We start from the raw sequence: 17,474 nt of genomic DNA on the forward strand, positions 1-17,474 counted from the left end.
CTGGCTTCTTTTAAGCCTTAACCTTTGTTTCCTATGAGAAAGCACATCTAGTTGGGGGGGAAAAAGCCAAGGGAGGTTTTTTTCACAGCATCGAGATGATGGTATCTTCATCCATTCTAGGCAGTGAGCTTTTAGCTGGACGTGAGGTGACAACATTTAGGTCTGACTTGGTACGGAGCATCCTAGTGGGGGCCCCTCATCTGGTCACCAGACTGGAAATAGTTCCTCATCCTAATCTGTGCTCCTTCTCTCTTAAAAGAAGGACCAAGTGGAGCTGCGTTTCTTTTCTTTTGATCTCTAGGTTTCCCAAGGAGCATGAACAAGGACTGAATGATGAGCAATCACTCAAGTGTCACTGAATTCTGCCTTTTAGGGTTCTCAGGGTCTCAAGAACTACACCACATTCTTTTTGCTGTATTCTTTCTCTTCTACTCAGTGACAATAATCGGCAACATGGTCATCATTGTGACTGTCTCTGTCGATAAACGTCTGCAGTCCCCCATGTATTTCTTCCTCGGTCATCTCTCTGCCTTGGAGATCATGATCACATCCCTTATCGTCCCCGTGATGCTCTGGGGGTTGGCTGCTCCCTGGGATGCAGACAGCATCTCTGGCTGCATGTGTTGCCCAGCTCTTCCTGTACCTTGCTCTGGGCACCACAGAGTTTGCATTGGTGGGAGCGATGGCTGTGGACCGTTACGTGGCTGTCTGTAACACCTTGAGGTACAACACCATTATGAACAGCCGCACCTGCATCTCAGTGGTGATTTGGTCATGGGTGTTTGGGTTCCTTTCTGAAATCTGGCCAGTCTATGCCACATTTCAGTTTACCTTCTGCAAATCAAATGTCTTAGACCATTTTTTCTGTGACCGAGGTCAGTTGCTCAAGCTGTCCTGTGACGACACTCTTTTCACAGAGTTTGTTCTGTTTTTAATGGCTGTTTTCATTATCATTGGTTCTCTGGCCCCAAGAATTGTCTCCTACACCTACCTCATCTCCACCATCCTCACGATCCCCACCGCCTCTGGCCGCAGGAAAGCGTTCTCTACGTGTGCCTCCCACTTCACCTTTGTTGTCATTGGCTACGGCAGCTGCTTGTTCCTCTACATGAAACCCAAGCAAACGCAGGCAGCCGAGTACAGTAAGATAGTCTCCCTGTTGATTTCCGTGTTAACCCCTTTGCTGAATCCTTTCATCTTCACTCTCCGGAATGACAAAGTCAAACAGGCCCTTCGAGATGGAGTGAAACGTGGCTATCAACTCCTCAAGGATTAACTCTTCTCTCAGTTCCTTTTTTTGGTGGAACAGCCTGCATTATGAATTATTCAGGAACCTAGAAAACACTAATTTTTCTCCTCTTTTAGCATCATCACCATCACAAAAATTAAATAAGATGTACCACTTCTGATCAGGCCATGTAAAGACAGGTAAAAATAAAACCCATTCTTTGCTCACTGGAGTCTCATTGCCTTAGTTTAAACTGCTATTTTGCATCCACTGTTGAACTCAAAGAATCATATTCTTGCGATGTGGGAGGAACCAGAGAAATTGTATACATCGATGTTTCTATGTACTCTGTTGGTCAAATTATTTCCTGGGGGAGAAATGACATGAAGTGTTGTGGTGAGATATATGGCATAATCAAGGGCCAAAGGCAGAGATATTCTCCTTGTTTCTTCATCAGCTATTACTAGTTCTTTTCCTATATTTTTGTGAAATTTCTTGACAAGATACCCATATGATTTAAAGTACCCTATGGTTCTTTTTTTTTCTGGTTGTTTTTCATGTAATCCTGACCTGATTGCTATTGGGAAGTATGTATGACGCATGCCTCAAAAGAATACATATGAGGTATGTATGCCTTAAAAGTATCTAGAGCGGTGGTGACATGTGGGTTGGAGTCTTTCTTCTCTGGAAAATCTTGGGGACCTAAAGAAGATGAAAATACCTGGGGACTGGAAGCAGGGGAAAGTTCTGTTTGCTAAACCTCAGAGCATTGCTTTAGCTTCTCCCTTTTGAGCTGTGTATGCGATGTTATAATTGGTCGCTGTCATGTCTGACTCTGCAACCATGGACTACAGCACAGCAGGTTAACCATCTTATCCTCTGCTGCCCTCTCTCCTTTTGCTTTCAATCTTTCCCAGGATCAGGGTCTTTTTCAATGAGTCAGCTCTTCATATAAGGTGGCCAAAGTATTGGAGTTTCAGCTTCACCATCAGTCCTTCCAATGAATATTTGGGACTGATTTCCTTTAGGATTGACTGGTTTGATCTCCTTGCAGTCCAAGGGACTCTCAAGAGTGTTCTCCAGCACTGAAATTTGAAAGCATCATTTCTTTGTGCTCATCATTCTTTGTGGTGCAACTCTCAAATCCATACATGACTACTGGAAAAAAAACAGTTTTAACTAGACGGACCTTTGTTGGCAAAGTGAAGTCACTGCTTTTAAAAATACTGTCTCGGTTGTCATAGCTTTTCTTCCAAGGAGTGAGTATCTTTTAATTTCATGGCTGCAGTCACTGGCAGCCCACTCTAGTACTCTTGCCTGGAAAATCACATGGACAGAGGAGACTGGTAAGCTGCAGTCCATGGGGTCACGAAGAGTCGGACACGACTGAGCGACTTCACTTTCACTTTTCATTTTCATGCATTGGAGAAGGAAATGGCAACCCACTCTAGTGTTCTTGCCTGGAGAATCCCAGGGACGGGGGAGCCTGATGGGCTGCCGTCTATGGGGTCTCACAGAGTCAGACACGACTGAAGCAACTTAGCAGCAGCAACAGTCACTATCTGCACTGATTTTGGAGCCCAAAAAAGAAACTCTGTTAGTTCTTCCACTGTTCCCCTATCTATTTGCCATGACATAATAAGAACAGATACCATGATCTTAGTTTTTTGAATGTTGGGTTTTAAGCCAACTTTTTCACTCTCCCTTTTCACCCTCATCAAGAGGCTCTTTAGTTCCTCTTCAGTTTCTGGCATTAGAGTGGTATCACCTGCATATCCGAGGTTGTTGATATTTCTCTTGGCAATCTTGATTCTGGCTTGTGGTTCATCCAGCCCAGCATTTGGCATGATGTACTCTGCATCACTTCATGGGAAATAGATGGGGAAACAGTGGAAAAAGTGTCAGACTTTATTTTTGGGGGCTTCAAAATCACTGCAGATGGTGATTGCAGACATGAAATTAAAAGACGCTTACTCCTTGGAAGGAAAGTTATGACCAAACTAGACAGCATATTAAAAAGCAGAGACATTACTTTGTCAACAAAGGTCCATCTAGTTAAGGCTATGGTTTTTCCAGTGGTCATGTATGGATGTGAGAGTTGGACTGTGAAGAAGGCTGAGGGCTGAAGAATTGATGCTTTTGAACTGTGGTGTTGGAGAAGACTCTTGAGAGTCCCTTGGACTGCAAGGAGATCCAACCAGTCCATTCTAAAGGAGATCAGTCCTGGGTGTTCTTTAGAAGGACTGATGCTAAAGCTGAAACTCCAATACTTTGGCCACCTCATGCGGAGAGTTGACTCATTGGAAAAGACTCTGATGCTGGGAGGGATTGGGGGCAGGAGGAAAAGGAGATGACAAAGGATGAGATGGCTGGATGGCATCACTGACTGGATGGACGTGAGTCTGAGTGAACTCCGGGAGATGGTGATGGACAGGGAGGCCTGGCGTGCTGCGATTCATGGGGTTGCAACATGACTGAGCAACTGAACTGAACTCTGCATATAAATTAAATGAACAGGATGACAATATACAGCCTTGTATTCCTTTCCCAATTTTTTACTTGTCCGTTGTTCCATGTAAGGTTCTAACAGTTGTTTCTTGACCCACATACAGATTTCTTAGGAGAGAGTTAAGGTGGTCTGGTATTTCCATCTCTTTAAGAATTTTCCACAGTTTTTTGTGATCCACACAATCAAAAGCTTTAGCACAGTCAATGAAGCAAAGCAGATGTTGTTCTGAAATGCTCTTTCTTTCTCTATGATTCAATGAATGTTGACGATTTGATGTCTGGTTCCTCTGCCTTTTCTAAATGCAACTTGTACATCTGGGAGTTCTCCTTTCAAGTACTGCTAAAGCCTAGCTTGAAGGATTTTGAACATAACCTTACTAGTGTATGAAATGAGTGCAACTGTATGGCAGTTTGTACATTCTTTGGCACGCCCTTCTTTGGGATTGTAATGAAAAGTGACTTTTTCCGGTCCTGTGGCCACTGCCGCATTTTCCAAATTTGCTGACATATCGAGAGCAGCACTTTGACATCACCATCTTTTAGAATTTTGAATAGCTCAGCTGCAATTCCATCATCTCCACTAGCCTTGTTTGTAGTAATGCTTCCTAAGGCCCACCAGACTTCAGACTGCAAGGATGTCAGGCTCTAACTGAGTGAACACACCATTGTGGTTTTCTGGATCATTAAGACCTTTTTTGTACAGTTCTTCTGTGTATTCTTGCCACCTCTTCTTAATCTCTTCTGCTTCCATTGGGTCCTTCCTGTTTCATCCTTTCTTGTGCCCATCCTTGCATGAAACATTCCCTTGGTATCTCCAATATTCTTGAAGAGATCTCTAGTCTTTCCCTTTGCATTGTTTTCTTCTACTTCTTTGCACTGTTCATTTATGAAGGCCTTCTTATCTTTCCTTTCCTTTGCTCTGGACCTCTGCATTCATTGTATGTGATAGAGACACATGACAGTGAAGTGACTAATTCTGGGAAGAGTATCCTCTGTTTGTTACTGTTGAAAGGAACATTGTCTAGACTTCTCCTAGACCCAGACTTCAGACTACATAATGCCTTCTGATTCTTTGTTTCCAGCCCAAGTGTACCTTTCATAGATTTTCTCTGTGGGCCTACTATAACCAATGAGTCACTACCCACTTCTTTCCCAGTTCCTCAGCAGTTCCAGAGCATGGCTGTTAGGCATTGTAGTAGTTGAAATTTCATATTATTGGAGGCAGGGCTTTGGAGGTAGGAGTTTACTGACATGATGGCACAGCACATCCTGCCAGCCCTCAACTGAGAGAGGCAAACAACTTGCCCGGCAGGGGTTAATTGACTCACTGGTTTCCCAAGAGTACTACTATGTGATGATGCCTTCCTGTTAGGGAGCAGAGGCAAGACCACCATGTCTACTGAGTTACTTGTAGTGAATAGAAGCTCCAGACAAGGTGGTGAATGAGTCCTTCAATCCAAGCCTTGCTCTGCTACCAGCCGAGCATCCCTGGTGGGCATGCACCGGCTGAGAAAGGATTGAAGCCTCCAACACAGGTAGCCCCTGCCTTGTTCATTTCACGAGGTCTGTGCTCACTAGAGGAACCCCATTGTTCTCATTCACTTCTGCTTCTCTAATTCTCACAAAAGCATCCTCTGCCCCAGGTTGTCTTCAGGCTGCTGGCAGCAGTTCACATCCCAGAAGAGAGCCTCTTGGCCTGGCCTCCAGTGCCTTGCCTCTCCCGCTTGTCATCACTGTGACTCTTTGGCTCGTCTCATGTTCACACCACTTCCCCGCCTCTTGGTCCTCTCCCTTCATCCTCCAGTTCTCAGCTTCCTCTTTCCCCCCTTTTTTTCCATTCCCCCCATCTCCCCAGGAGTCTAGTCTCTGACCTCCCATGCTGACACCCTCCACTTCCTCCCGTCCCCCTCCTCCCACGTTGCATTCTCCTCCTCCTCCTCCTCAATGACTCAGGTTCCAGACAGCCTCTCGCAGGGCCTCTGTTTTTTTCCTCACTTTCTCAGATGAATTTGTCCAGGGAGGAGGGGCACATCCCTTTCCCCCAACTCTAGGATGTAAAAGAAGAAGAGTCCAGGCAGCGTGCCTTGGGGTGAAATTCAGTTCAGTTCAGTTCAGTTGCTCAGTTGTGTCCGACTCTTTGTGACCCCAGGAATCGCAGCACGCCAGGCCTCCCTGTCCATCACCAGCTCCAAGAGTTCACCCAGACTCATGTCCATCAAGTCAGTGATGCCATCCAGCCATCTCAACCTCTGTCGTCCCCTTCTCCTCCTGCCCCCAATCCCTCCCAGAGTCTTTTCCAATGAGTCAACTCTTCGCATGAGGTGTAATTAGCACAGTGCAAAATTATTTTTATGTATACTTGGAGGTGTATCAGATTGAACATGTTTCCATCTTGACAAATTTCAACACTGGCCCATGTTAATGTAAACTTTGAGTTCTTAGTGATATGGTTATAATGAATACAAAAACAAAGCCAGAGAGAAAGCGACTTCTGTCCTCAAGTTTTTAATACTCTCTCTTCTGGAATTATTCCTTGGTGAAAGTATCTGTGACATATCTCTGTGACAGTATCTGTGACATATCTCTTAGAGGACATTCGCTTTTTCTGTTTTATTTCCTATAGGTATTCCTCTATAGAAACATTTAATGATGCATAAATATCTATATATATGATATAACTTAAAATATTAATTTTCTACTGTATACTTATCAGGATGTAAGGAGTAAAAAGGATGTGATATATAATTAAAACTACTATGCCTTCTGGATTGCCACCACTAACATTTATTTTTCCTGTGCCTAAGTCAAATATCTCCATTTTTTATTAACATGAGTAGTTTTGAGTAATTCTCAAAACTGAAATACAATTGGACTCAGGTTTATCTGACTCCATAGTTAATTTTTAAACTCTTTATTATTTTGTTTCATGATTTTTTCAGTAGAGACACTGAATATAATTTTTATATTATATGATTGATTTTTATATTTTGAATACCTACTGAGTATAACAGACTTTGTTAAATGCTTTGGAAGCATGTAGGTGGAAGGGAACAACTATTGATTGTATAGTAAATATCTTTCTGGGAGGCCTTACAAATAGCTGTGACAAGAAGAGAGGTAAAAAGCAAAGGAGAAAAGGAAAGATATAAGCATCTGAATGCAGAGTTCCAAAGAATAGCAAGAAGAGATAAGAAAGCCTTCTTCAGTGATCAATGCAAAGAAATAGAGGAAAAGAACAGAATGGGAAAGACTAGAGATCTCTTCAAGAAAATTAGAGATACCAAGGGAACATTTCATGCAAAGATGGGCTCAATAAAGGACAGAAATGGTATGGACCTAACAGAAGCAGAGATATTAAGAAGAGGTGGCAAGAATACACGGAAGAACTGTACAAAAAAGATCTTCATGACCCAGATAATCATGATGATGTGATCACTCATCTAGAGCCAGACATCTTGGAATGTGAAGTCAAGTGGGCCTTAGAAAGCATCACTACGAACAAAGCTAGTGGAGGTGATGGAATTCCAGTTAAGCTGTTTCAAATCCTGAAAGATGATGCTGTGAAAGAGCTGCACTCAATATGCCAGCAAATTTGGAAGAGTCAGCAGTGGCCACAGGACTGGAAAAGGTCAGTTTTCATTCCAATTCCAAAGAAAGGCAATGCCAAAGAATGCTCAAACTACCGCACAATTGCACTCATCTCACATGCTAATAAAATAATGCTCAAAATTCTCCAAGCCAGGCTTCAGCAATACATGAACCGTGAACTCCCTGATGTTCAAGCTGGTTTTAGAAAAGGCAGAGGAACCAGAGATCAAATTGTCAACATCCGCTGGATCATGGAAAAAGCAAGAGAGTTCCAGAAAAAAATCTATTTCTGCTTTATTGACTATGCCAAAGCCTTTGACTGTGTGGATCACAAGAAACTGTGGAAAATTCTGAAAGAGAAGGGAATATCAGACCACCTGACCTGCCTCTTGAGAAATCTGTATGCAGGTCAGGAAGCAACAGTTAGAACTGGACATGGAACAACAGACTGGTTCCAAATAGGAAAAGGAGTACGTTAAGGCTGTATATTGTCACCCTGCTTATTTAACTTCTGTGCAGAGTTAGAAACGCTGGCCTGGAAGAAACACAAGCTGGAATCAAGATTTCCGGGAGAAATATCAATAACCTCAGATATGCAGATGACAGCACCCTTATGGCAGAAAGTGAAGAGGAACTAAAAAGCCTCTTGATGAAAGTGAAAGAGGAGAGCGAAAAAGTTGGGTAAAGCTCAACATTCAGAAAACAAAGATCATGGCATCCAGTCCCATCACTTCATGGCAAATAGATGGGGAAACAGTGGAAACAGTGTCAGACTTTATTTTGGGGGGCTCCAAAATCACTGCAGATGGTGATTGCAGCCATGAAATTAAAAGACACTTTCTCCTTGGAAGAAAAGTGATGACCAACCTAGATAACATATTGAGAAGCAGAGACATTACTTTGCTGACTAAGGTCCGTCTAGTCAAGGCTATGGTTTTTCCAGTGGTCATGTACGATGTGAGAGTTGGACTGTGAAGAAGGCTGAGAGCCAAAGAATTGATGCTTTTGAAGTGTGGTGTTGGAGAAGACTCTTGAGAGTCCCTTGGACTGCAAGGAGATCCAACCAGTCCATTCTGAAGGAGATCAGCCCTGGGATTTCTTTGGAAGGAATGATGCTAAAAGCTGAAGCTTCAGTACTTTGGCCACCTCATGCGAAGAGTTGACTCATTGGAAAAGACTCTGATGCTGGGAGGGATTGGGGGCAGGAGGAGAAGGGGATGACCAAGGATGAGATGGCTGGATGGCATCACGGACTGGATGGACGTGAGTCTGAGTGAACTCCGGGAGATGGTGATGGACAGGGAGGCCTGGCGTGCTGCGATTTATGGGGTCGCAAAGAGTCGGACACGACTGAGCGAATGAACTTAACTGAATTTCTCTATATCTTTATTCAATTCTGGCAATATTTCTGTAAGGTAAGTGATATGATATAATTTTACAAATTAGAAAATAGAGGGTCAAATAGGTTAAGTAACTTGCCAAAGTTTACTCAGCCATCAACCATATCACATCCATCTGACTGGAAAAAAAATAAAATTAAGGGGATACTAAGAGTTTATGTGAATTATAGAGAACAGACTCTTATTCATTTCAGATGTGAATATAAAATATTATAGTCTGTGTAATTAGAGAGTAGCAAAATTAATAAACAGGAACTGTGTATATGCTGTGACCTATTTTCAAGTTGACTCTTTTCAGATGTGATCAGTCTGCTGGTAAGCACGTGAAAGGAATTCCCCATTTCCCATGCAATGTTTTTTAACTTATAATATTTTCATCTGATTCTCTCTTACAATTTTTATCTCTTTGCTAAAATTCCTCTCTTATACATGCCTGTTACCCACCTTTTCAACTGCATCACATGACATAATAATCATAGTTAAGTTACTCTGGCAGTAGGTGAATATTTTCTAGTATAATATTTTAAATCCTTTTAAATACTTGTTTTTTCCTTCAATTTTTGAGTCACATTTTTAGTGGATTCTGTAGAGTTTACCAAGTATGTCTTAACTTAGAATTGACTGTAGATTTATACTCACAATGCCCATTGGATGTAGAAACATTACTCCTGTATAGCTCTATTCTCTTCTACCCTTCTGTGCTGTTATTATGCATGTTGCATCTCTATAATTACAGATTTAACCTTACATTGTTCCCATTATTACTTTATGTATTTTTTAAAGGAGTTGGAAGAAAACAGGAGCAAGTGCATATTTTTAGTATTTGTTATATGAACCTTGTTTACCCTTTCTAGTTCTCTTCCTTTGCTCCTCAGATTCAAGATGACATTTAGTAACATTTCCTTATTCCAAAACAACTTTGCCTGTACTTACTTCCTTTGTGCTATTATTGGAAAATATATTATGTTCCATTTATTATCCACTCAACATTTATATTGTTATTGATTTATATAGTGATCTTTTAGATAATCAAATGGAAAGCAGGAAAAATATACACCAACACTGACTTTTATAATTACTAAATTATCTTTGCCAGTGCCTTTTCTGCATTGTATAGATTCTAATTATCATCTGGGGTCATCTGCCTTTAATCAAAGAACTTATTTTAGTATTTCTTGTAGGGTGGGGAGGTGGGTAACATTAGTAAAAAGTTTTTCTGTTTTTGTTGATCTGAGAATGCTTCTATTTTGCCTTCATTTTTGAGAGACTGCTTTCCTGGATATAAGAATCTTGACTGTCTGTTTTTTTTCCTTCAGCACGTTAAATATATGATCCCACAGCATTCTGGTCTTACTTGTTCTGATGAGACATCAGTATTAATCTTAATTGGGCCTCTTATGCATACAATGTCACTTTGTTCTTGTTGTTTTGAAGATTTTTTCCCTCTGTCTCTTGGCAGTTTTAATATTATGTGTTTCTGTGTGGATCTGGATTTATCTTTCTTGGATTTGCAAAGTAATGTTTACTTTACATTGTTTCATGTAAAGTATTTTATTTTATTTACAATGTTTTACTTTACATCATTGACTTTGGAAAGTTTTTGACCATCATTTCCTTAAGTATTCATTTCTCTCCTCTGTGTTTCGTCTGTTCTTTTAGTAACATTCATATGTGATGGTGTATTTAATGGAGTCCCATATTTTTCTGAGGCTTTGTTCATCTTTTTCATTTCTTTTTAAATTTCTATGAAATATGAATAGGTTTCTCTAAGGGCAACACAGATCTTTGTGTATGAAAAATTGTTAAATTTAACTACACAAGAGTGAATTTTATGTGTGAAAAAATATGCAAAGATAAAAGCATGAAATAAAGGTAATTTTATATGGACATAAATTTTACTTATAAATTCATAAGTTCAATAAAGACAAGCATAAATTGTTTTTAAAACACTGAAAATAGTTAAACATGTTTAAAATTAAAGATTTGAAATTTAGCAATAGTGTTTTTAAAATAATAGTTATTTTTCAGAGAATGTGCTGAAAATAATATCAGTAAACATAGTGGACATGATCTCTTTGATAAAGTACATTTGATGAAGAATATTACCTTCCATGTGCTTCCCTGGTAGCTCAGTTGGCAAAGAATCCACCTGCAATGCAGGTGACCCCTGTTCAATTCCTGGGTTGGGAAAATCCCCTGGAGAAAGGATAGGCTACCTACTCCAGTATTCTTGGGCATCCCTTGGGGCTCAGCTGGTAAAAAATCCGCCTGCAATGTGAGAGGCCTGGGCTTGATCCCTGGGTTGGGAAGATCCACTGGGGAGAGGAAAGGCTCCCCACTCCAGTATTCTGGCCTGGATAATCCCATGGACTGCATAGTTCATGGGGTCACAAAGAGTCAGACATGACTGAGTGACTTTCACTTTCATTACCTTCCGTAATAACACACACACACATTCACTCACACAAACAGAAAACTATACTTTTACAAGTATAAGTACCTCTTTACAGAATCACTTTGATAAAGAAACTGTAAGTTTTCTTTCGGTCTGAGTAGGCTCTTTGAGTACTCTGTGTCTGGGTGTGAGGAAGGAGATTTGGGCAGAGGAGGAAGAGCTGAGCTGTGTTGCAACAGAGGCTTCAATCTCATGGGAAGCTCTAGGTTTAAGACGGCTCTTTAAACATGTCCTGATTTGTGTCCCTACCTGAAACACAGGGGCACATTTGCACTCTTGCACCAGCAGCCACTGGATCCCAGCTGCCTTAAAGTGAAAGTGAAAGTCACTCAGTTATGTCTGATTCTTTGTGATCCCATGGACTATACAGTCCATGGAATTCTCCAGGCCAGAATACTGGAGTGGGGAACCTTTCTCTTCTCCAGGGGATTTTCCCGACCTAGGAATCAAACCCAGGTCTCCCTCATTGCAGGCAGATTCTTTACCAGCTGAATCACCAGGGAAGCCCAAGAATAATGGAGTGGATAGCCTATGCCTTCTCCAGAGGATCTTACTGACCCAGGAATCGAACCAGGGTCTTCTGCATTGCAGGCAGATTCTTTACCAACTGAGCCACCAGGGGAGCCTCGGCTGCATTAGGGGAAGGCCTATCATCTTAGAAGAGTTATTTCTCTCTCCTGAGGGCAATTTCTGGGGATACTCTCAGTTGTGGGCTGGAGGAATAAAGGCCTTAGTCCTGAAATGGGTCTGGGCAATGCACACAGCCATTTACAATGAGGTATTTGGAGAGCACCTGGCAGGGACCCTGAACATGCCTGACGGAGTAGGGAAGCATCTGCGAGATAGTGATCATTCAGTGGCATCTGGCTCTAACTTGCTGAGCTGCATGGGATGGAATGAGCATTCAAAGAAGCGGAGCAGCATGCAGTAAAACCTTTGAAAGAACTGGAAGCATGTCAGTGTTTCTGGAAGCGAAGGATGAAGATTGAGTAGCACAAGATGAAATCAGAAAGAAAGAAAAAAAAAGCATTTTCTAGAACTCATTCAGGGCTTTATAAGACTTGGTGCTTTGACCAAAAGGCACTGAGAAGCTTTTAATCAGTGGAGTCTGTGTTTTAAAACTCTCAGACTGCCGTGGGGAGAACAAAGAGGGAAGCAAAGGTAGAGTGAAGGTCACTGAAAGGGCAGAGGAGGCAGGCAAGAAAGGACTATTCTCTCATTCTTTCTTCAGTGGGTAGGAACTTTACGCTTGACGTAATAGCTCCATTTATTCCACTGGGTCATCAAAATGGCTCTTTCTTTCTCTGGACTGGGATGACTTCTTGTCTTATGTGTGTCCCCATTGTGCTGCTTATGTGGGAGGGTCAGTTATAGACATGGTATTGCCTTGAGTTTCTGCCAGGTTTGAATTTGGATATTCACTAAACAGTTTTACTCACCTGTAAAATCTAATAATTTAAACTGGGTTTAGGGCCTGGGCTTGTTGTAGCCTATAAATGCCCATGATATTATCTGGAAAGATTTGAGTCTGACAAAAAGTTTAGTTTCTCAGAGGGCCTCCATGACAAAAGGAAATGAGAAGAAGTCTGAGTCGGGGCCGAGAGGATCAGGGTGCCAGTAAGAGCTAGTGCACGGGTTCCATTTCTTCTCTTTGCCCCTTCATCTTGGGCAAGGTGGAAATGAGGAAAACAGACAGCATGCCCTGACACTTCACATGAGAAAACTCAAACCAGAGGGGTGAGAGCTCACACTGAATCAAAGACACATCTTACAGGTTGGAAAAGGAATTGACGTTCAAGTTCCTGATTCCAATTTCAGTGATTTATCCATGACCTTACACTAGTTTGAAGTCCTTTCACTGTCAGTTAGTTGTACACTTGAAGATTGTCCTCTCAATGCTATAAGCTCTACTGCTAGGAGATATTGGTTTTCCTTTTTACAAAGTTTCTGTTAAAAAAAATAATGTTTCTATTTGCCTCAGGTATGTTTTCCGAAAAAGTCGATAGAACTTGGCCAGAGATACATGTGTTTATGGAAAGGTCTGAGAGTTGCCTGTCACACTCTGATATCCATTAGAGCTACTTATAACTCCTCTACCTCCTGGGTTTCTTTTGGTTCTCCCATCCCCGCATCCAACCTACAGGCAGATTCTACTTGTGTGTGTGTGCTTGGTTGTGTCCCCATTGACTCTTTGTGACCCCATTGACTGCAGCCTGCCAGACTCCTCTGTCCATGGGATTTCCCAGGCAAGAACACTAGAATGGGTTGCCATTTCCTTCTCCAGGGAATCTTCCCAACCCAGAGATCAAACCCATATCTCCTGCATTGGCAAGCAGATTCTTTACCACTGAGCCACCAGGAAAGCCCCTCACCTTTTTAGGTCCTCTTTAATTTCTCTCAGCAGTGTTTTACAGTTTTAAGTGTTTAGGTCATGTACATAGCTTGTTGAATATGTCTTTTATTTTTTTGTTTGGATATTATGAATTATATTTTGGAGAAAGTCATGGTAACCCACTCAGGTATTCTTGCCTGGAGAATTCCATGGACAGAGGAACCTGGAAGGCTACTGTTCATGGGGTCACAAGGAGTCAGACACACTAACACTTTTACTTTTATAAATTATATTTGTAACTTATAACATAGTCATAATTTATACTTTCCATTTCCAACGTTCCTTGTTCAGTCCAGTTCAGTCGCTCAATGACGTCTGACTATTTGCTACTCCACGGACTGCAGTATGCCAGGCTTCCCTGTCCATCACCAATTCTCAGAGATGCTCAAACTCATGTCCATTGAGTTGGTGATGCCATCAAACCATCTTATACTCTGTCATCCCCTTCTCCTCCTGCCTAATGTTCCTTGTTATTGTAGAGTAATTATTTATTTTTTGTACATCGAGATTTTATCATGTGACCTTGATAAACATTTATTACTTCTAGTAGCCTTTCTGTGGACTTCTTAGTGTGGACTTCTTATCTTATCCATATAGGATTATGTCCTTGTGAAGAAATAATTTTATTTCTTTGTTTCCTAATGCTATGCTTTCAATTTCACTTTCTTGCTGTATTGCCTTGGCTAAGAATTCCAGTACAATGTTGAGTAGAAGAGGTGAGAGCAAACATCTTTGTCTTGTTCCCTGTCTTTGGGAAAAGCATTGTCTCTCATCATTCAGTTCAGTTCAGTTGCTCCGTCATGTTCAACTCTTTGTGACCCGATGAACTGCAGCATGCTGGGCCTCTCTGTCCATCACCAACACCTGGAGCCTACCCAAACTCATGTCCATTGACTCAGTGATGCCATCCAGCCATCTCATCCTCTGTCATCCCCTTCTCCTCCTGCCCTCAATCTATCCCAGCATCAGGGTCTTTTCAAATGAGTCAGCTCTTCCCATCAGGTGGCCAAAGCAATGGAGTTTCAGCTTCAGCATCAGTCCTTCCAATGAACATTCAGGACTGATCTCCTTTAGGATGGACTGGTTGGATCTCCTTGTAGTCCAAGGGACTCTCAAGAGTCTTCTCCAACACCACACTTCAAAAGCATCAATTCTTCAGCACTCAGCTTTCTTTATAGTCCAAGTCTCACATCCATACATGACTACTGGAAAAACCATAGCCTTGACTAAATGGACATTTGTTGGCAAAGTAATGTCTCTGCTTCTTAATATGCTGTCTAGGTTGGTCATAACTTTTCTTCCAAGGAGTAAGCGACTTTTAATTTCATGGCTGCAATCACCATCTGCAGTGATTTTGGAGCCCCCCAAAACACAAAGTCAGACACTGTTTCCCCATCTGCTTGCCATGAAGTGATGGTACCGGATGCCATGATCTTAGTTTTCTGAATGTTGAACTTTCAGCCAACTTTTTGACTCTCCTCTTTCACTTTCATCAAGAGGCTCTTTAGTTCTTCTTCACTTTCTGCCATAAGGGTGCTGTCATCTGCATATCTGAGGTTATTGATATTCCTCCCAGAAATCTTGATTCCAGCTTTTGCTTCCTCCAGCCCAGCATTTCTCATGATGTACTCTGCATATAAGTTAAATAAGAAGGGTGACAATATACAGCCTTGACATACTCCTTTTCCTATTTGGAACCAGTCTGTTGTTCCATGTCCAGTTCTAACTGTTGCTTCCTGACCTGCATACAGATTTCTCAAGAGGCATAACTCCAGAAAGAAATAACTCCAGAAAGAATGAAGTGATGGAACCAAAGCAAAAACAATACCCAGTTGTGGATGTTACTGGTGATAGTAGCAAGATCCGATGCTGTAAGGAGCAATATTGCATAGGAACCTGGAATGTCAGGTCCACGAATCAAGGCAAACTGGAAGTGGTCAAACAAGAGATGGCAAGGGTGAACGTCGACATTCTAGGAATCAGCGAACTAAAATGGACTGGAATGGGTGAATTTAACTCAGATGACCGTTATATCTACTACTGTGGGCAGGAATCCCTCAGAAGAAATGGAGTAGCCATCATGGTCAACAAAAGAGTCTGAAATGCAGTACTTGGATGCAATCTCAAAAACGACAGAATGATCTCTGTTGTCTCCAAAGCAAACCATTCAATATCATGGTAATCCAAGTCTATGCCCCAACCAGTAATGCCAGAGAAACTGAAGTTGAACAGTTTTATGAAGACCTACAAGACCTTTTAGAACTAACACCCAAAAAGATGTCCTTTTCATTATAGGGGACTGGAATGCAAATGTAGGAAGCCAAGAAACACCTGGAGTAACAGGCAAATTTGGCCTTGGAATGTGGAATGAAGCAGGGCAGAGACTAATAGAGTTTTGCCAAGAAAATGCACTGGTCATAGCAAACACCCTCTTCCAACAACACAAGAGAAGACTCTACACATGGACATCACCAGATGGTCAACACTGAAATCAGACTGATTATATTCTTTGCAGCCAAAATGGAGAAGCTCTATACACTCAACAAAAACAAGACCAGGAGCTGACTGTGGCTCAGATCATGAACTCCTTATTGCCAAATTCAGACTTAAATTGAGGAAAGTAGGGAAAACTGCTAGACCATTCAGGTATGACCTAAATCAAATCCCTTATGATTATACAGTGGAAGTGAGAAATAGATTTAAGGGCCTAGATCTGATAGATAGAGTGCCTGATGAACTATGGAATGAGGTTCATGACATTGTACAGGAGACAGGGATCAAGACCATCCCCATGGAAAAGAAATGCAAAAAGCAAAATGGCTATCTGGGGAAGCCTTACAAATAACTGTGAAAAGAAGTGAGGCAAAAAGCAAAGGAGAAAAGGGAAGATATAAGCATCTGAATGCAGAGTTCCAAAGAATAGCAAGAGGAGATAAGAAAGACTTCTTCAGCGATCAATGCAAAGAAATAGAGGAAAAGAACAGAATGGGAAAGACTAGAGATCTCTTCAAGAAAATTAGAGATACCAAGGGAACATTTCATGCAAAGATGGGCTCGATAAAGGACAGAAATGATCTGGACCTAACAGAAGCAGAAGATATTAAGAAGAGATGGCAAGAATACATGGAAGAACTGTACAAAAAAGATCTTCACGACCCAGATAATCATGATGATGTGATCACTCATCTACAGCCAGACATCTTGGAATGTGAAGTCAGGTGGGCCTTAGAAAGCATCACTACAAACAAAGCTAGTGGAGGAGATGGAATTCCAGCTGAGCTGTTTCAAATCCTGAAAGATGATGCTGTGAAAGTGCTGCACTCAATATGCCAGCAGATTTGGGAAAGTCAGCAGTGGCCACAGGACTGGAAAAAGTCAGTTTTCATTCCAATCCCAAAGAAAGGCAATGCCAAAAATGCTCAAACTACCGCACAATTGCACTCATCTCACATGCTAGTAAAATAATGCTCAAAATTCTCCAAGCCAGGCTTCAGCAATACGTGAACCGTGAACTTTCTGATGTTCAAGCTGGTTTTAGAAAAGGCAGAGGAACCAGAGATCAAATTGCCAACATCCGCTGGATCACGGAAAAAACAAGAGAGTTCCAGAAAAACATCTATTTCTGCTTTATTGACTTTGCCAAAGCCTTTGAACTGTGTGGATCACAATAAACTGTGGAAAATTCTGAAAGAGATGGGAATACCAGGCCCCATTGCTACTGCAAAGTAAATATAATGTTATTACACTTTGCCACAAAATTAACCTGGAGTGGTGATTGGAATGCTTCTCATTTGACAAATCTTGGTGACCACCTGGGGATTAAAAGAAGGAAAAATTTCCATTTGCTAAACCTCAGGGCATTGCTTTAGCCTCTCCCCTTTGAGGTGTGTATGTGATAGAGAC

At 41.6% G+C, this 17,474-nt stretch overlaps 1 protein-coding gene across 1 annotated transcript; it reads left to right on the forward strand.

Moving 5' to 3' along the window:
• On the forward strand, window positions 331-1,276 carry LOC102181187 (olfactory receptor 9A4-like). The gene is given in 2 exon segments (XM_013963482.2): window positions 331-582; window positions 584-1,276. Coding segments are annotated over 2 exon segments (945 nt in total).

This window comes from Capra hircus, chromosome 4, assembly GCF_001704415.2.
Source record: "Capra hircus breed San Clemente chromosome 4, ASM170441v1, whole genome shotgun sequence".
Taxonomy (NCBI): domain Eukaryota; kingdom Metazoa; phylum Chordata; class Mammalia; order Artiodactyla; family Bovidae; genus Capra; species Capra hircus.